Raw genomic sequence first — 20,541 nt, 5'->3', positions numbered from 1 at the left:
GAAGTACAGAGTTTTAGTGCAAAAGTATGTTGTTTACACGAACAACCATGGGTTGCAGCTGAGAAGAAAAGGAAATGAGATCGGGGGTGTTTACAGACTGGGAGAAAATGATGTTACAACAATTTTGGAACCCATTCCAACATGGGCAGGTGCCATTCCCACACAAACAAGCAATTCTTGGGCACCAGCTGGGTGCCCTACAATTTAACTCAAATCTCAATTCGACAGGTTAACAGGTTACAAGATTGCCCACCCCGCTTCAGATGTCAATCACAATTATGCTTACTGGGTTTAGATCTATATTGAAGATGTCTGAAAGAATAAGGAACAACAAAGTGATATAAATTGAACGCATGAAACTTATATGATGTTATAAAGCAATGAAACCTCAATAAAAAATAAAGTTTAAAAAGTGACAGAAACTGAAAAAGGACGAAATGGAACTTTTAGAAATAAAAAACATAGCAATCAAAATTCAAAAAAATCATTGGACGGGGGTTCCCTGGTGGCGCAGTGGTTGAGAGTCCGCCTGCCGATGCAGGGGACGCGGGTTCGTGCCCCGGTCCGGGAAGGTCCCACATGCCGCAGAGCGGCTGGGCCCGTGAGCCATGGCCGCTGAGCCTGGGCGTCCGGAGCCTGTGCTCCGCAATGGTAGAGGCCACAGTGGTGAGGGGCCCGCGTACCGCAAAAAAAAAAAAAAAAAAAAAAAAAAAAATCATTGGATGGATTTAATAGATTAGTCACAGATGGAAAGAAAATTAATAAAATGCTACGGACACCTTTCTAGGTTTGAGGTACTCATGTTTTTCTGTTCCATTTTATTCTATCTGAATTTTGAAATTCCTAGATGGTTGAGACCCAATAAACTGATTTCACACCTCCCATGCTATCTTTTATTCAATATAATTTAATTAAAACTGATGATTGCACCATTTAATGTAACAGTGTAAGGGAAATACAATTTTATTTTTAAAAAACCTTTCATTACAAGACAAAGTTGAGGACTGAAATTTGTACCTCAGACAGATCTCTTAGGTGCTGGTTTCTCCAGAATAAACAAGATGCAGCTGACTTCATTAACGCCTCCCCTGTGACTCTTTCACTCTTGGGCAGAAAGAGGAATCAGACTTACCTTAGGTAGAAGGTAAGTTCAGTTTTTGTTTTTGTTTTTTTCCGGTACGGAGCACAGGCTCCGGACGTGCAGGCTCAGCGGCCATGGCTCACGAACCCAGCCGTTCCGCGGCATGTGGGATCTTCGCGGATCGGGGCTCGAACCCGTGTCCCCTGCATTGACAGGCGGACTCTCAACCACTGCGCCACCAGGGAAGCCCTAAGTTCAGTTTTTAGTCTGACCTGGGGGTCGATAACATTTTCCATTGGGAAATTTTTAAGCTAGTGAAGTGCCACGTATGAAGTAAACTTAGTTAAGGTAACTGTAAGTATAGAATTAATACAGAGTTTATTAGACTCAATATTATATTTGGAAGGACTCATTGATTTCCACTGGTTACTAGTATTCACTAATTTGCGAGGAGATAAGAAAAATAAGGTCTGTGGAGTTTTTCATAAAGCTGATTTATTTATTTAAAAGCACTGACTTTTTAGAGGATATGTTTTTTATGTTTATTTGGGGGGTCAAAATATAATTTTTAAATGAAATGAGGCTAATAGAAAATGGCAGTTGTTTTTGGTTTTGTCTCACAGATTGTTGAAATTTTAAAATTGCTGTCATGTTGATTCCCAAAATTATTTTGAAAATTTAGACTGACCCATCAAGTTCAAAAGACTGGGAATATCATCAATGTCGTCTACTATTATTTATTCAGCCAACAAATATTATGAGGGCCCACTATGTGCTAAGAAATGGGCACAAATAAGAAAATGACTGCACTGTATGCCCTCCTGCTTACAGTAAGAAAGGGACACATTGATCTGTAGTTACTAACAAGTTAAGTAGTGTTAGGTCTTCTGGGAGCAGGTGTGAGGGAAAGCCTGTTTGGGGAATCAACCTCTTAGTGAAAGAAGAAATGAAGCTGAGCTGTCTTGAACATGCACAGGTATTTGCCTGCTGATGAGGGGAAAAGCAATGGAGGCAAGAGAAAATTTTAAATAGCTCCAAATGGCCAGAGTTGGGGTATCCACTAAAGACTAAGATAAGGAGAGGATGAAAAGGGAGGTAACTCAAGATAAAAGAGGTTTTATAGGCTCAGCTAAGGACTTTGATTTTTAAAAAATAATTGTGATAAAGAAACACAACATAAAATTTACCATTTTAACCATTTTTAAGTGCACAGCTCAGTAGTGTTAGGTATATTCACATTGTTGTGAAATAAGAACTTGACTATCCTATAAGCAACTGAGATGAATGGAATGGAAAGATTTTAGGCTAGGATTGGAGATTTAGGAAGATTGTTTTAGAAAGTGAGGGTCATAGGAGGTAAGGGATGTAGGTTAGAAAGACTGGAAGAGATTAAAGGACTCAAAGGCTTGTGGGAGTGATGTGAGTCGGGATAGGTTTCTGGCTTGGTTGCAGGTTTTTTTGCCAGATGAGAAGTTAGAGAAGGGAATTCAACATACCACTGGCTGAGTACCAAGCCTGTATGGGGCCAGCTTTCCAGGGACGTCACACTTGAAGCTAGCAGGCCACATCTAGCCAGAATGTATTTCGTTATCCCCTGCAATTAAAATAAACTTTTCTTGAGAAATTGAAGTATCTGGGAACACTGGAACCATAGTCCGCCAGGGAAAAAATGAGCAGAACTCACTCCATTAAAACAAACAAACAAACAAACAAAAAAATCCAACACTTTTTATTAATGTATAAGAAACTTACAGAAAAGTACCCAAGTAAGTGTACAGCTTGATGGATGTTCACAAAGCAAACGTACTCCACTAACCAGCATCCTTATCAACAAACCTTACCAATAACCTTACCAGTACCTTAGAACCTTATCAATATCTCAGAAGTTATACATATTTAATCCTAAAAATCTTACGAGATAGATCACACTGCTGCCTCCATTTTAAATACGAGGAAACTGAAGCACAGACAGGTCACAAGGCTAAATACTGAAATTAGCTTATGAACCTAGATCTGCTGTCTGATCTCTAATCACGCTGTCGGAGAAGAAACAGGCTTGAAGGTGAGTTCAGCTTTGAATGATGCTGAGTGGGCGTCCTCCCACGGAAACCTACTTCCGGGCGTCAGAGCCACGGGAACCCCAGGTAACCAAGGAGTCCGCACCTGAGGTTGCCAGTGCCACTGCCTCCGAGCGCGGCCCCCCAGCGAGCGGCCCGCGGCGTGCTGTGCAGACTCCCCCCACTGGAGGGCGCTGTCGCAGCCACGGTCAGACGCGTGCCTCTCTCTGTTGTCGCGATATTCTTGAGGCCGGAAGAACGTAAGATCGAAGGTCATGTAGACAGCGCGTCCCGCCCCCTTACCCCTAAGATCTCGCGTGAGTATAATTTCCGTCCTTTTGGCTCTCGGAGCAGCACCATGGCGGTCGGAAAGAACAAGCGCCTTACGAAAGGCGGTAAAAAGGGAGCCAAGAAGAAAGTGTAAGTGGTAACTATCGTGGCCCCCCGCTTTTGGGGGTCCTACTGGAGTCGGCGGGCGGTTTCTCAGTCGTGGTGTGGGCCGGATGGCGAGGAGGCTAGTTGGATTGCGCGGGCCGTGCCGGGTTGGTAAATTCCGAACCGCGGCCTAGCGGATCCGGGTGCTGTTCTGCTGCGGACCTGTTGCTTCCCTCTTGGCCTTGTGGGCCTTATGCGCGCCCCTTTTGAGACGGATTGCTGCCGTGACTAGGGACTGGCGTGTTCCGTTTTGTGAGCTCACGGGCCTTGTAAGTTCCTCGGGTAATGCCCTTCCAAGAGCTGGAGTTGTGAAAGGCACTTTTTTTTGTCCACCCGGGACCTCGCGTCCTTCCCCTGCTTGGGCCGGGTGGAACCTGGGCGCTCCTGATAGCTTGAGGCCGTAAGGAGCCCGGGTTACCAGTATGTGTCTTAACGTACCAGTAAAGTTGAAGAGACGTGCATGTTGTTTGGAGGCAGTGTTGCCGGTGTAGTGGAAGCACCGATGGGTGGGTGGGTGGGGTGGGAGTGTATATGTTCGTGGCATACTTTACCAAAGTGTCAGGCCTTCACAGTGAAATAGACATGGTGTGAAGTACTAGATTTTACATATGCGCCCCTCACCTAACTGAGAGGAATAGTTTACACCAGTGTTTGCATGTCAGTTAGCCTTTTAGAGTAATTGGAATGAGGGAAGTTAAAAAAAAAATTATGTGATCTGCGATAAAATTTAAGCATGTTTTTTAAATCCAGGGTTGACCCATTTTCTAAGAAAGATTGGTATGATGTGAAAGCACCAGCTATGTTCAATATAAGAAATATTGGGAAAACACTAGTCACGAGAACTCAAGGAACCAGTGAGTATATTATTCTTACGTTTGTATTTTTCTTAAACTGAGACATGTATGTATCTTGGTCTACTTTTCGTCGTGTGGTGGGATACATTAAGGAAGTGTCAGCTCTTGGTTGCAGCTTTGGGCCCTTTGGGGCTTGTTTTTAGTGCAGCACTTGTAGAAGCAAGATGGCACTTTTAGAATTACCAGTGAAATGTGCATGGGTAGTTTTTAGGTTCTAATGAGCCCTGTCAGTAAGTCGTTGGTGTGCATATGGATTTAGTTGACAGAAGTTAAGGTCTTTATCATTAGGTTTCTAAACTTAATGCTTGAATATTAACTTGACTTTGCTTATGTGGTTCCTAACGTTAACAATTGATTCTTGTTTTATAGAAATCGCATCTGATGGCCTCAAGGGTCGTGTGTTTGAAGTGAGCCTTGCTGATCTGCAGAATGATGAAGTTGCATTTAGAAAATTCAAGCTTATTACTGAGGATGTTCAGGGCAAAAACTGCCTGACTAATTTCCATGGCATGGATCTTACCCGTGACAAAATGTGCTCCATGGTCAAAAAATGGCAGGTGAGAATAAAAGTTCTCTAAAGTGCGTGGTGCTGTGCCGTGCATGACCAAAGATGTCATGATTTAATGTCAGGAAAGGAGCGTGTTGTGCATTTGAGGTTTAGATTTCATTTTAAGTCCTTGATGTTTTCTTGCTGTTATTAAGTGTGCGGTCTTGGATTGGCACTGTTGAACTTGAGCAACAGCAGTGAGGCTGTTTAAATTAAATTTAGTTATTTGTTTAAATTGAGTTCAAGATTTAATATTGGATTATCATCAGGGTTTTTTTGCTGCATGGATTAGTGGCTGGTTGAAGAATATTTAGGTGCAGGTTTGCAGTTTTAGCTTTGCCTGTCTTCAGAATACCTTTGGACATCAGAATCTAGTGAATTTTATAGTGAAAGGATGGATTGGGCTAGTTTTGATTCTCTATTGTGCTATAATAGGACTGGCAGAGCCTCTGGTGTGAGACTGAAATTTTGGCTCTTTATCCCAGTTATGTGCTCTTTGGAAAGTAACTTGAAGCTTGTTAAGCCTTGATTTCTTTATCTGTAAAATGTAGGTAAGAATATTAGCTCATGGGGCTTCCCGGTGGAGCAGTAATTAAGAATCCACCTGCCAATATAGGGGACCGGGTTCGAGCCATGGACTGGGAAGATTCCACATGCTGTGGAGCAACTAAGCCCGTGTGCCACAACTACTGAGCCTGCGCTCTAGGGCCCTTGAGCCACAACTACTGAAGCCCGCGTGCTTAGAGCCCGTGCTCTGCAACAAGAGAAGCCACCTCAGTGAGAAGCCCGTGCACCACAACGAAGAGTAGCCCTCGCTCACCACAACTAGAGAAAGCCCGCGCGCAGCAATGAAGACACAGCTCAGACAAAAAAAAAAAAAGAATATTAGCTCATGGAATTATGAGGATGAAATAAAAGATCCATGTAAACATGCTTAGTACAGAGCTTGACACAGCATTTAGTACCTATTGGTTTAACTACAGGAAATGATGGTTCAGATGTGTCTGGCTGACCGTCACGTTTGGGGATGTTTTTTGTGGGGGGATGAATGACGACAAAATGTTTCGGTTTCTTATGATTATTCCGTTACATTTATTTCTGATGCTCTCCTAAGGTTTTATAGTTGCATTTCTGGAAATATTTTAAGGTCCTTTCACTATGTTTGTATTGTATTCATTTTTTAGACTAAGACAAAGTTAACAAAATGCAAAGAAGGCAATTCAGTTTTTGTTGGTACCTAATTTTTTTTTTTTTTCTGTGGTACGCGGGCCTCACTGTTGTGGCCTCTCCCGTTGCGGAGCACAGGCTCTGGACGCGCAGGCTCAGCGGCCATGGCTCACAGGCCCAGCCGCTCCGCGGCATGTGGGATCTTCCTGGACTGGGGCACGAACCCGTGTCCCCTGCATTGGCAGGTGGACTCTCAACCACTGCGCCACCAGGGAAGCCCTAGTTTTTGTTTTTTGAATTTAGGTAGTAGTAAGACTAATGATGGATTTTTAAAAATTATAGTCATGAAATTGAATATTTAATCTTCAGTGTGGCTTTAGTTTGGAACATAAAGGACATTTTAAAATATATGTATTTAGTGTTATTACAAAATTTCAACTATTCAGAACACATTTTTTTAAATGGAATAGGTTTAGATGTTGGTATTGTAGAGTCCCTTCAAACCTATTTTTCTCTTCCTTGCAGAGTTAAAGAATTGATTGGGGGAGGAGCAGGTTGTTAAAGGCTGGCATGTGTCTGTAAAAGGGATGTATATGTGAAAGGGGGTGTTGCTGTGGGGAGATAGTGATAATGAGAGAAGTTACCTAGAGGGGAGGGGTGAAGACAGCTGAGAGGACTCCGTACTTATTTAATTAGACATGGAGGATAGTAAGAATTTGGGGTAATTGTTGGTAAGTTCACTTCAAGGAGGTTAACTCTGTAAATTAGTCATTTATATTATAGTTAATATTGTGTAATGAGTACTTGGCCTCCACTTAAATTTTTTTTAAAAAGATTATTTTTGACTGTGTTGGGTCTTCATTGCTGCATGCGGGCTTTCTCTAGTTGCGGTGAGAGGGGGCTACTCTTAGGTGTGGTGCGCGGGCTTCTCATTGCGGTGGCTTCTCTTGTGGAGCACGGGCTCTAGGTGCGCAGGCTTCAGTAGTTGTGGCATGTGGGCTCTAGAATGTGGCCTCAGTTGTGCCTCGCAGGCTCTACAGCGCAGGCTCAGTAGTTGTGCACGGGCTTAGTTGCTCCGCGGCACGTGGGATCTTCCCAGGCCAGGGCTTGAACCTGTGTCCCCTGAATTGGCAGGCGGATTCTTAACCACTGCGCCACCAGGGAAGCCCCACTTTTCTTTAAATTAGATTTGAGAGGTAAAAATAGATAACATTAAAACCTGGCGCATCTTTTTTTCACTAGACCATGATTGAAGCTCACGTTGATGTCAAGACTACCGATGGTTATTTGCTTCGTCTCTTCTGTGTGGGTTTCACTAAAAAACGCAACAATCAGATTCGGAAGACCTCTTATGCCCAGCACCAGCAGGTCCGCCAGATCCGTAAGAAGATGATGGAAATCATGACCCGAGAGGTGCAGACAAATGACTTGAAAGAGGTGGTCAATAAATTGTAAGTATTTTCCCTCACAACACAACCCTCAGATGAGACAAAGTGGGGTCAGACCTATGTTTAAATTCTATCTGTGAAACCGTCTATCTGCATCTCTTGAAATGAAAGCATATTAAGTGTTCAGTAAATGTTATTTGTTGGTTTATTTATCCTTTGTTTGGATGAAGCTCTCTCCTGGCAGTGAGACTTGAAGCCCAGGACTTGCCTTTGCCTTAGAAAAGGCATTGAATAGATAAACCCTTCACAATCAGTAACGTATGGGAATAAGTGATGAGAAAATGTTTCGGTCCCAGATGATGTCCGATGATAAAACTGTTAACATTTTTCTGATGTTCCCATGCAGTTGGCTAAGAGGGGTATATGAAGAAGGCATAAGGCTTGGACTCAGAAGGCTCAAGTGCTAATTTTGCTAGTAACTAGCTGTATAATTCAGATCATTTAACCTTCACCTATGAAGGGGCAATAACAGAATGAGGATTACTGTGGATTAAATGAAGTGTAGGTTTATTCTAATTTATCACTACTGGTTTGCAGGATTCCAGACAGCATTGGAAAAGACATCGAAAAGGCCTGCCAATCTATTTATCCACTCCATGATGTCTTTGTTAGAAAAGTAAAAATGCTGAAGAAGCCCAAGTTTGAATGTAAGTGAGAAACCACAGGATTCCTGAAAGAAAAAATTGTGTGGACAAATACATTGTTTGGTGGTTTTATGTTGTTGTTTTGAGTCCAGATGATGGCACTTTTTTTTGTCTTGCCTACATAGTATTGAACATAACTGTTTTAAGATACGGTACACTATAACTAACAAAATTTCTTCTTCCTTTTAGTGGGAAAACTCATGGAGCTACATGGTGAAGGTAGTAGTTCTGGAAAAGCTACTGGGGACGAGACAGGTGCTAAAGTTGAACGAGCTGATGGATATGAGCCACCAGTCCAGGAATCTGTTTAAAAATCAGACTTTTAATGGTGACAAATAAAAGACCTCATTTGTGATATTTAATTTCTGATCACTCTTTTTAAATAATCTGACAATAGTCAGGTGTTCTGATTTGATAGTAATGCGGTGAATTTTTCTGACCTTTTGTGTGGATTTTATTCACTGTTCTTAGTTACTAAGTAGCTGAGAAAGGGTAGTGATCTGTTTTCAACTGGAATGGTTTGGATGTGTTAGAGATGGTGAATAAAAGGAAACACATGGGTTAAGTGTGGTTTTTTTTGGCTGCGTTGGGTCTTCGTTGCTGCGCATGGGCTTTTCTGTGGTTGCAGCGAGTGGGGGCTACTCTTCGTTGCAGTGCATGGGTTTCTCATTGCAGTGGCTTCTCTTGTGGAGCATGGACTCCAGGGTGCGGGCTTCAGTAGTTGTGGCGCATGGGCTTAGTTGCTCCACGGCATGTGGGATCTTCACGGCCCAGAGCTTGAACCTGTGTCCCCTGCATTGGCAGGCAGATTCTTAACCACTGTGCCACCAGGGAAGCCCTGAGTTAAGTTTTTAAGGTGGTTCTCACATCATCTAGAAGGTTTGTTAAAACATTGCAGGGCCCTGCCCCTGGAGTTTCTGACTTAGTAGTTTTAGGGTGAGCTCTGAAATTTTGCATTTTTAACAAATTTTCAGGTGATGCTGGTGGTCAGGGACCATGCTTTGTGAACCTCTGTGCTAGACTGATAGCATAGTAGAAACAGAAGAGCTCATTGGCATTTGGGTTTTTGGGGTTTTTTTGCGGGGGGGAGGTTTTTAAAAATCTAAATGCTCTCTTTTCTCTAGCAGTAAATGCCCCACTGTATCACTTAATGGTCAAGCTGAAGTTGGGTAGAGAGATAGAGAAATTGGTTATTGGTCTCCTATTAAGTGGGCATTTAATGCTGCCCACTATCCAGTATTTCCTCCTAGTTGGTCTCCCATTCTGTTCTATACCTCTCTTCCCAAACCTCCAACTTTCTCATTCTCAGTTCAGCTGATGACCTTGCTTCTTGAGAACGGATGACAAGAGAACCTCATCAATGGCTGTTTTTTCTACCCTGCCATCTGTGCTTGTCACTTTTTCTGCCTTCCCTCTTGTAACTGGGTGAATTATGCAAGGACAAGCATCATATTCCACCTTCTCTTGCCTAGTCAAGTTCTTGGCTCCACCAATTGTCACCTTTATCAATATTCCTTCTACAAGTTCTGTCAGCATACAGAAATCCTCTGCCCTTCCAGATATCCCCCTATTCAAATCCCTTATAGCAAAGTTCAAAACAGTTAACCATATTTCTTGTATTTAATTTTACTTTTCTTGAATCTGCTGCAACCAGTCTAAGGAAACTGTTGCCGTCAAGATTACCAGATGTCATTGCTAAGTCCAGTGGTTCATTCTTGGCTTTCATTTTACTTGGTCTCTATTAGTGACATTTGACAGTCGATTTTCCCTGTGTTTCTTAACTGTCTTCTGGAATTGCACCTCGGTTTTTCCTCCCATGTTGCTGGCTACTCTCCTTTGCTAGTTTGTTTCAGGCCTTAGTGTTGGAGAGCCTTAGGGCTTAGTCCCTGGACGTTTGCCAATACTCTTTCTAGGTATTCTTACTCAATCTCTTGGTTTTAAATAAGCTGTCAGATTTTTACTTCTAATCTGTACCTTTCTTTGAACTCCAGGTTTGCCTATCCAACTCCCTACTTGATATCTTCATTGGATGTCAGTGAGGCATTTAACATGTTTGAAATGGTGTTCCTGAGCTCAACAATTTTACCCACCCTTCTGTTTTAGACCAGAGTCCTCTGTGGTCATCCTTGACCATTCACAGTTCATTCAAAATATATCTGAAAACTAACCAGTTCTTACTACCTCTGTTGCTATCACTTTGGAGCAAGTTATTACCAACCTGGATTTTTATTGCTTGCCTGGTCTCCCTGTGTCATCATGTCCCTGTCTGTCCCCCTGCCCACACACTTTGTGGAAGTTTATTTTAGATGGTCAGTTCCCCCAAAAGGTCTCCTGTGATCTTGCCTCTGACCTGTCTCTTACTACCACTTCCCTTACTCTTCTAGCCAGACTGTCCTGGACAAGCTAGGAACATTCTTACTGTAGGGCTCTGGCACTTGTTTTTCCTGTGCTTGGAACACTCTTCACTTAGATGGCCACAGTGCTTGCTCTTTTACCTCTTAAGTCAGACCCTGCTGATCGGTTCATTTTATTAAAAACCCTGTCCTTCAGTCCTTGTTTTCCCTATTATTTTTTTTCCTGCAGTTTCACTTGTGGCTACTAGAAAAATTCCATGTGGAGAGGTTTTTTCTTTTATTTTTTGGTCCAGCTCATTGATGACAGGGGCTTCCTTTTCAGGGTAGAAAGAAATTGGGTCAGTAGCGTGGTTGTTGAGGGTGGGGACCAGGAATTGAGTTACATAAGTGGTGGTTTTCTTGATGGGGGACATCATTTAGTCAGATGATGCTGCGAGTCAAGCTCCCATCTGCTACATCTCTGAATAGGGCTTGGCATGGTTCTCTTTTAGAAGGGTTCATTTGAAAATGCTTCCAAAAAGAATGTTTCCTTTTTTAAAAATGGTTTGGCTTGTTTGATGATTGATATAATCAAGTTACTTTCTTATAGGCCAACTTGAAGGAGTTTTAACATCCATCTAATAAAAAATATTATAAGAGGTAATTCTTAAGTTTCCCATTTAATATCTTACATACTTAATACATAGATATTAACTGGTGGCTTTTCTCTACTTGATTGTTTCCACCCAGAACAATTTATCTTGGTCTTTCACAGGAAAATTTCTGTAACCAGGGATACAAATTTTGAGTCTTTTGAAAATGTTATTGAAGACCTTTATGTTAAGGTATGACTGAAATAGGTAGCAAAACTAACACTTGATTTGAAATTGGCTTTTGCTTCTTTAATGTGTACATTTCAGCAGCACCACTAATTTGAGAGTGCTCATGTGGGGAGAAGAGATACTAGGGGGAGTATCCTAGATTATTAGGGTGAGCCTAATGTAATTATACAAGTTCTTAAATGTGGAAGTGTGAGGCCGAAGAGGAGGTTGGGATAATGCGATGTGAAGACTGCCCGATGTTGCTGGCTTTGAGGTTGGAGAAAGGGCCAGGGGCCAAGGGAAGTGAGTGGCCTCTTAAAGCTGGAAAATGCAAAGAAGTTCTCAGTGACAAGTTGACTGATAGAATGTCCCATCATTATCCCACATTGCATGCGTAAGTCTCAAAATAACACCACCACCAATATAATTACTGAGAACAGTTTTAAAACTTTTTGGCATATGGCCCACTACATTTTTACAGTATTGTGTTAACACTGCTTGAGCACATGGCCAGAACTTACATTCTCCTTCTTAGCCCTTGTGTAGTCTCAGTGCTACAAGTATATGTTCTTAATGCCCACTTGCAGTCCTTAAGTTCTGTGCTCTAGTTTTTTTGGTTGAAGCTTGTTCTCTGGTTGATTGCTCAGGAAGTTCATTTTCTGAGTTCTTGTATGTTGAATACAGTTGGTTATTTGCTTTATATCTGAAAGTCACTTTTATTGGATCTAAAATCCTCAGTTCGCTCTTTGAGCACCTTAAGTATACCACTCCTATTTCCTTCTGGCAATAAAGAATTGCTAATGGAAGTCTGAGGATAATTAATTTTCCTTCCCTTACAAGTCACTTTCTGGTTTTGGCTAAAAGCCCAAAGAATATTTTCTTTCTTTAAAATCGAGTAATTTTATAAAATGGGTTTTGGTAATAGTCTGATTGAATAGTCTCAGGTATGCAGTACAGGCATACCTTGGAGATACTGTGGGTTTGGTTCCAGACCACCTCAATAAAGTGAATATCACAGCAGAGTGAGTTTTGGGAATTTTTTTCGTTTCCCAGTGCATATAAGAGTTGTGTTTACCCTATACTGTGGTCCATTAAGTGTGCAATAGCATTGTCTTAAAATGTATATAACTTAACTTTAAAACACTTTATTGCTAAAAAATGCTAACCATCATATGAATCTTCAGTGAATCATCTTTTTGCTGGCAGAGGGTTTGAAATATTGCAAGAATTGCCAAAATGTGACCCAGACAGGAAATGAGCAAATGCTGTTGGAAAAATGACACCAGTAGAACTGCTTGATGCAAAGCGTAGTCAAACCAAGGAATGTGTGTACACTCTTTATGTATAGTTTCAAAAAAAACTATTTTGGGGGGGATAAAATTTTCCTAAATTACAGTTTTTGGCATTTGTTCTGTTTACTTGACTTTTTTTTTTTTTTTTTTTTTTAATTATTTTTGGCTGAGTTGGGTCTTCATTGCTGCCTGCAGGCTTTCTCTAATTGCGGCCAGGGGGGGCTATTCTTTGTTGCAGTGCACGGGCTTCTTATTGCGGTGGCTTCTCTTGTTGCGGAGCACGGGCTCTAGGCGCTCGGACTTCAGTAGTTGTGGTTCATGGGCTCTAGAGCGCAGGCTCAGTAGTTGTGGCTCATGGGCTCTAGAGTGCAGGCTCAGTAGTTGTGGCTCATGGGCTTAATTGCTCTGCGGCATGTAGGATCTTCCCGACCAGGGATCAAGCCCACGTCCCCTGCATTGGGAGGTGGACTGTCAACCACTGCGCCACCAGGGAAGTCCCTCTTGACTTGTTTTTAACAGGACCTTTGCCTGTAATCTGGCAGCTGCTGTAGTCCCTAACCATCCATGGTGATAAACTCCTTGGGATGTATCTCTGTAAGACACGTTGGCCAGTTACTGCTCATGGAATAAATTTGGCCAGTTTCTGTTTTGGAATGGCTTGCAAAACTAAGAATGGCCTTTCAATTTTTATATGGCTGAAAAAAGTTAAAATATTTCACTACATGTGAAGATTATATGAAATTCACATTCCAGTATCCACAAGTAAAGTTTTATTGGAAGACAGCCACATTCATTCATCTTCATGTGTTGTCAGTTGCTGCTTTTTGCACTACAGTGGCAGAGTTGAGTAGTTGTGACAGACCATATGTGGTACCCTCATCACTTTGCACTACACTGCAAATCGCAGTGACTTAACTCCAAGTTTTGAGTGCCACATCTATGACCTGTGTAAGAAAATATCCTCAAAGATGTAATACATAAAATCTCATTACACATAAGCATTAACAGGTGAATCAGTTTTTTCTTGCATGTACAGATGAATCTTTAAAAAATAGCACTTCAAATAAATTAAAAGGGACAACCATCAAGTGTTCAAATTGTGAAGAAATAGTTGAAAACCTAGACTCCAAGCTGCCAGGTGAATTGATTTAATGATGGAGGATCACTAACTTTGAGCCCTAATTAGGTGAAATGTTATACTCCTCCCCACAAGAAAGGTCTGTATTACAGAAAAAAATTTACTCAATAATCATCATAGTTTGACTTCATTATAGAGATTTGTTTCCTCTCTTTATGCTTACGTAATATCCTCAATTTTGCCTCTTGGCCGTTTACAGAAAAAGCTTACTGGCACATGCTGTAAATAAGGAAATAAAGCATTCAAATCCCATGGATAGGGTTTCAGCAAAACTCACAATGAAGAAAAAGTTATTTTATTTATAAAATAAATATTTTATGAGTATTTATGTATGTGTGAGGTTCTCTGGGCCAGTCCAGTGTACTATTACACTTCCATTGCTAAACGTGAGATTGACTGAACGGAGGCCTGACTCCTTGTTGGATGCTTTGGGTATTGGAGACCTTCCTGGTCAAGTAAAAATAGTGTTTTCTGGAATGCGCCAGCCTCAGAAACTCTTGGAAAACTGTCTCCCACCCCATTACCTGAAGCATAGCTGCTGCCTCAAAGGGACCCTCACTTCACAGAGACCCTTAAGTACCTGGACCTGAGTCACCTGTGGCTCAGCTAAGTTAAAAGCTAATGGTATCCACTGTGCTGCTGTGGCTGTCCAACCTCAACGCCAGCTATGCAGAGCTAAAGTGAATGTGGTTGGTCACTGCTCAGTGAGCTGAACTCGGGTGTGTTCTCGTAGATCTGGTCATGAACAGTCACCTTTGCTGACTCTTGGGCCTGCCACTTCCAAGACTATTCAGGCAGATTAAAACACCCCTTTTAGAGGCCGTATGTTGTGGGAACAAATTGTGGCTGCTGGTTGGACCATCTGGGTCACTCATGTAGATGCCTGTGGTAAAGGCCAGTTCTCTGATATGACCTAGTAAAATCAAGGTGCTGATCAAGCCTGCACCACCCAGACTGCCCTCACACATGGCTACATGTCCACCATCATGGGCTGTGCACACAGTAAAGAACTCTTCCTCATGCATGGCAGACTTGTGACTCCTGCCAAAAGTCAGCCCATTTGTCTTGAGGTAGTTGAGGCCATATCACATAGACTGAGTACTGATGGACTAACTACACCGGTCCTTTGGTCACCTTTCAGGGTGGCTGATGGTGCCTCAGCACTGTTGACACACTTTTAGGTTACAATGTTGCTGTCCCAGTCGGATCAACTGACTTTGGCCACACAACTGCAGCCCTTCAAGCTATTATGTCATATGTGTCATGTTCTTAGTTTTCTGGACCACTTGCAATCTAGCAATGCAGCACTTCTTGTTACAAAGGCCACCTGGCAATGAGCCCACAGGGTATTTGATGGCTACTTCACAGCTGCCTACCATCCACAGATATCTAGCACTCTTGAGCTTTAAAAAGGTTTCTGACTCTGTCACCCTCACCTCCTGTACTACATACCTTACTGGGTCACAGAATATGGCAATCCCCAAAAAAGGATCATCTCATCTTGGCTGCCTCCAGGATGATAATCAGGACAGAAGGTCTAGGTCAAAGTAGGGATAACTGGAGAAAATATGAAATTATAGGTACAGATTTTGTGGCAGTGGAGGGAAGACAACCATGGCACCTGGGAAGAAAACAACTTAGATCCCAGGGAAGGGGAACAATTAATGGCACTCTTTCACCCCTAGGTCATCAGTTCTCAACCTTGGGCCTATTGGTATTTTAGGCTGGATAATTCGTAGTTGTGAGGGACTGTCCTGTGCATTTTGGGACATTTCGCAGTATCACTGGCCTCTACCCACTAGATGCCAGTAGCACCTTTCCCCAAGTTGTGACAAATGTTTTCAGACATTGCCAAATGTACCCCATGGGGCAAAATTTCCCCCAGTTGAGAACCACTACTTTTCATCTAAAACTGCTACCTGAATCAAGTGGCAGTTGCAGCTAAACAGTCTGACTTGCTACTGACTTGTCATTTCTGTCCATGTGCTATGTAAACAGGAAAATTCATATAGATATGGCTGGTCCTGAACTATTCTGCTGTGCCTGGTGCCATCAACGGCAGCTTCCAAATGCAAATGAGTACAAATGTACAAACAGAACAACACAATCTTGATTCAGTCTGGCTGATCACATGCTTTTTTAAAACAATTGAAATATAGTTGATATGCTAGTTTCAGGAGCATTACATAGTGATTTGACATTTGCATATATTATGAAACAATCACCACAATAAGTTACTAAACTATTCCAAAAGTTATTACAATATTGACCATATTCCTTATGCTGTATATTATATCCTCATGGCTTACTTTATAACTGGAGGTTTGTACCCCTTAGTCCCCTTCACCTATTCTGCTCCCCACTCCCCAGCAACCACAGAAAACTAGTTTGTTCTCTGTATCTAAGTCTTTTTGTTGTTTGTTTCTTAGATTACACTTACAAGTGAGATCATATATTTATCTGTCTGACTTATTTCACTTAGCATAATACCCTCCAAATCCATCCATGTTGTCACAAATAGCAAGATTTTTTTGATGTCTAAGTAATATTCCATTGTATGTATATACCACATCTTTATCCATTCACCTATTGTAAAAATGCAGTGAACACTGGTGCACATATCTTTTCAAATTAGTAAATACCCAGAAGTGAAATTGCTGGATCGTATGCTAGTTCTGTCTTCAGTTTTTTGAGGAAACTTCATACTGTTTTCATAGTCACCGCACCAATTGACAATCCCACCAGCAATGCATAAGGGTTTCTTTTTCTCCATATCCCAGATACTTGTTATTTGTTGTCTTTTTTGATGATAGCCATTCTGACAGGTGTGAAGTGTGGTTTTGATATGCATTTCCCTGACAGTGATGTTAAGCATTTTTTCATGTGTCTGTTGGCCATCTGTATGTCTTCTTTGGAAAAATGTCTATTCAGATCCTCTGCCCATTTAAAAATTGGCTTTTTCTTTTTTTTTTTTTAAATGTTGAGTTGTATGAGTTCTGGGTATATTTTGGATATTAACCCCTTATTGAATATATTATTTGCAAATATACTTTCCCATTCAGTAGGCTGGCTTTTTGTTTTGTTGAAGACTTCCTCTGCTGTGCAAAAGCTTTTTAGTTTGATGTTGTCCCATTTGTTTATTTTGGCCTTCATTTCCCCTGCCTGAGAAGATAATCCAAAAAAATATTGCTAAGACCAGTGTCAAAGAGCATACTGCCTATGTTTTCTTCTAAGAGGAGTTTTGTGGTTTCAGGTCTTATATTTAGGTCCTTAATCCATTTTGAATTTATTTTTGTATATGATGTGAGGAAGTAGTCCAGTTTGGTTCTTTTGTATGCAGCTGTCCAGTTTTCCTGACACTATTATTGAAGAGGCTGTCTTTTCCCTATTGTATATTTTTGCCTCCTTTGTCATAGACTAATTGCCCATTTAAGTGTGGGTTTATTTCTGGGCTCTCTATTCTGTTCCATTGATCTATGTGTCTGTTTTTGTGCCAGTACCATACTGTTTTAATGACTGTAGCTTTGTAATTAGTTTGAAACCAGGGAGTGTGATACCTCCAGCTTTGTCCTTTCTCTAGATTGCTTTGACTATTCAGGGTCTTTTGTGTTTCTATACAGATTTTAGAATTATTTGTTCTAGCTCTGTGAAAAATGCCTTTGGTATTTTGATAGGGATTGCACTGAATCTGTAGATTGTCTTGGGTTGTATGGTCATTTTAACAATATGAATTCTTTCAATCCATGAGCATGGTGTACCTTTCAATTTGTTTGTGTTGTCATTTTCTTTCATCAGTGTCTTATAGTTTATAAACTATAGTTTATAGTTTTATAAGTCTTTTACTTCTTTGGTTAGATTTATTCCTAGGTAATTTATTTCTTTTGATGTAATTGTAAATGGGATTGTTTTCTTAATTTCTCTTTCTGGTAGTTCATTCTTCATGTATAGAAATGCAACAGATTTCTGTATATTAATTTTGTATCTTGCAGCTTTACTGAATTTATTAGTTCTAACACATTTTTGGTTGCATCTTTATGATTTTCCATATAGAATCATGTCACCTGCAAACAGTTTTACTTTTTCCTTTCTAAGTTGGATTTTTATTTCTTTTGTTTTTTTTTTTTTGGTCTGATTGCTGTGGCTGGGATTTTCAATACTATGTTGAATAAAAGTGGTGAGAGTGGGCTTCCTTGTCTTGTTCCTGATCTTAGAGGAAATGCTTTCAGTTTTTCACCTTTGAGTATGATGTTGGCTGTCAGTTTGTCATAGATGGCCTATATTATGTTGGGGTACATTCCCTCTATACCCACTTTGTGGATAGTGTTTATCATAAATGAATGTTGAGTTTTGTTAAAAGCTTTTCCTGCATCTATTGAGATTATCATGATTTTTCTTCAATTTGTTAATGTGTATCACATTGACTGATTTGTGGGATAAATCCCACTTGATCATGGTAAATGATCCTTTTAATGTGTTGTTAAATTTGGTTTGCTAATCTTTTGTTGAGGATTTTTCCATCTATGATATTGGCCTGTAATTTTCTTTTTTTGTGTGTCTTTGGTTTTGGTATCCAGGTGGTGCTGGCCTCATAGAATGAGTTCAGAACCATTCTTTCCTCTTCAACTTTTTGGAATACTTTGAGAAGGTTAGGCGTTAACTCTTCTTTAAATGTTTGGTAGAATTAACCTGTAAAGCCATCTGGTCCTGGACTTGTTTTGTTGGGAGTTTTTTTTTTTAATTACTGATTCAATTTCATTATTGGTAATTGGTCTGTTCATAGTTTCTATTTCTTCCTGATTCATTCTTGGGAGGTTGTATGTTTCTAGGAATTTATCCATTTCTTCTAGGTTGTCCATTTTAGTGGCATGTAATTGATGTAGTAGTATCTTATGATCCTTTGTATTTCTGTTCTCTTCAAAGAATCAGCACTTAGTTTTATTGTTTTTTTAACTCTCTATTTCATTTGCTTCCACTCTTGCCTTGATGAATTCTTTCCTTCCATTAACTTTTGGGTTTTTTTGTTCTTCTTTTCCTAGTTCCTTTAGGTATAAGGTTAGGTTGTTTATTTGAGATTTTTCTTGTTTCCTATGGTAGGCTTGTATTGCTATAAATATCTTTTAAAACTGATTTTGCTGCATCCCATAGGTCTTGGATTGTGTTTCCATTTTTATTTGTCTCCAGGTATTTTTTTATTTCCTCTTTGATTTCTTCAGTTGTTTAGTAGTATGTTGTTTAGTCTGCACGTGTTTGTGGTTTTTTGCAGTTTTTTTCTTGCAGTTGATTTCTAGTTTCATACCTTTGTGGTCAGAAAAGGTGCTTGGTATTATTTCAGTTTTCTTAAATTTATTGAGACTTGTTTTGTGGCCTATCCTGGAGAATATTCCATGTCAGGTGAAGAGAATTTTATTTTTGGATGAAATGTTTTGTAGATATCTATTAATTCCATCTGGTCTTATGTGTTATTTAAGGTCAGTGTTGCCTTTATTGATTTTCTGTCTGGATGATCTTCCCATTGATATAAGTGGGGTATTAAAGTCCCCTACTATTATTGTATTACTGTCAGTTTCTCCCTGTATGTTAATATTTGTTTTATGTATTTAGGTGTTCCTAAATGTTGGATGCATATATATTTACAATTGTTATATTTTCTTGTTGGACTGACCCCTTTATCATTACATACTGCCCTTCGTCTCTTGTTACAGTATTTGTTTTGAAGTCTATTTTGTCTGATGTAAGTATTGCTCCCCCAGCTTTCTTTTCCTTTTCATTTGCACAGAATCTTTTTTCATCCCTTCACTTTCAGTCTGTGTGTCTTTAGACATGAAGTGAGTCTGTTTTTTTGGCTGTGCCACGCAGTATGCAGGATCTTAGTCCCCTGACCAGGGATCAAACCTGTGCCCCCTGCAGTGGAAGTGCAGAGTCCTAAGCAGGGAAGTCCCTGGAGTCTCTTGTAGGCAGCATATATATGTGTTTTGTTTTTTTGAGTTTTAAAAAATCTAATCAGTCACTCTGTCTCTTGGTTGGAACATTTAGTTCACTTACATTTAACGTAATTATTGATAGATATGTACCTACTGCCATTCTGTTAATTGTTTTGGGGTTGTTTTTGTAGTTCTTTTTTGTTCCTTCTTGTTTTGCTCTCTTCAGTTGTGATTTGATGACTGTATTTACTGTTATGTTTGCATTCCTTTCTCTTTTGTGTATGTGTATCTATTTTAGGTTTTTCGTTTGTGGTTACCACGTGTGTATGTGTGTGCATAAATTTATGATCTCTTATGTTTGAACACATTCTAACCACCCTACATTTTTACTCCCCACCACATTTAATGTTTTTGATGTCATACTTTACTTATTTTTGTTTTGTGTATCCCTAACTACTTATTGTGGATATAGATGATTTTTCTACTTTTGTCTTTTAATCTTTCTACTAGCTTTGTAAGTGTTGATCTACTACTTTCACTGTTTTGCCGTTACTGATGAGATTTTTCCCTTCATAATTTTCATTTTCTGGTTGTGGCCTTTTCTACTTAGAGAAGTCCCTTTAACATTTCTTGTAAAGCTGGTTTAGTTGTGCTGAACTCTTGGCTTTTGCTTGTCTGTAAAACTTTCTCTCTCCTTCAAATGTGAATGAGAACCTTGCTCGGTAGAGCATGCTTGGTTGTAGGGGTTTTCTTTTCATCACTTTGACTATATTGTGCCACTTCCTTCCAGCCTATGATTGTGA

The 20,541-nt window shown here is 40.4% G+C and overlaps 1 protein-coding gene and 2 non-coding genes across 3 annotated transcripts; all 3 read left to right on the top strand.

Annotated features, from left to right (window-relative positions):
• The first annotated feature begins 3,436 nt into the window (after positions 1-3,436).
• Positions 3,437-8,798, top strand: RPS3A (ribosomal protein S3A). The gene is made up of 6 exons (XM_032633539.1): positions 3,437-3,558; positions 4,324-4,427; positions 4,797-4,984; positions 7,384-7,592; positions 8,127-8,236; positions 8,423-8,798. The coding sequence occupies exons 1-6, from the start codon at positions 3,497-3,499 to the stop codon at positions 8,542-8,544; spliced, it is 795 nt and encodes a 264-aa protein (XP_032489430.1). The 5' UTR covers positions 3,437-3,496; the 3' UTR covers positions 8,545-8,798.
• On the top strand, positions 6,018-6,080 carry LOC116754893. Its single transcript, XR_004350216.1, has one exon. It is a non-coding gene; the product is annotated as a small nucleolar RNA SNORD73 (small nucleolar RNA).
• LOC116754892 lies at positions 7,855-7,926 on the top strand. The gene has a single exon (XR_004350215.1). It is a non-coding gene; the product is annotated as a small nucleolar RNA SNORD73 (small nucleolar RNA).
• Positions 8,799-20,541: the final 11,743 nt, after the last annotated feature.

The sequence above is a fragment of the Phocoena sinus genome, chromosome 5 (assembly GCF_008692025.1).
Source record: "Phocoena sinus isolate mPhoSin1 chromosome 5, mPhoSin1.pri, whole genome shotgun sequence".
Classification (NCBI taxonomy): domain Eukaryota; kingdom Metazoa; phylum Chordata; class Mammalia; order Artiodactyla; family Phocoenidae; genus Phocoena; species Phocoena sinus.
Note: the sequence above shows the minus strand (reverse complement) of the source record. Positions and strands in the feature narration are given on the sequence as shown.

Excerpts from the sequence above, each read along its gene's own strand:
- RPS3A (XM_032633539.1), top strand. The coding sequence starts at position 3,497 with ATGGCGGTCGGAAAGAACAAGCGCCTTACGAAAGGCGGTAAAAAGGGA. Across the intron at positions 7,593-8,126 it reads AAAGAGGTGGTCAATAAATT|GATTCCAGACAGCATTGGAA; the intron begins GTAAGTATTTTC and ends ACTGGTTTGCAG. Across the intron at positions 8,237-8,422 it reads GAAGAAGCCCAAGTTTGAAT|TGGGAAAACTCATGGAGCTA; the intron begins GTAAGTGAGAAA and ends TCTTCCTTTTAG.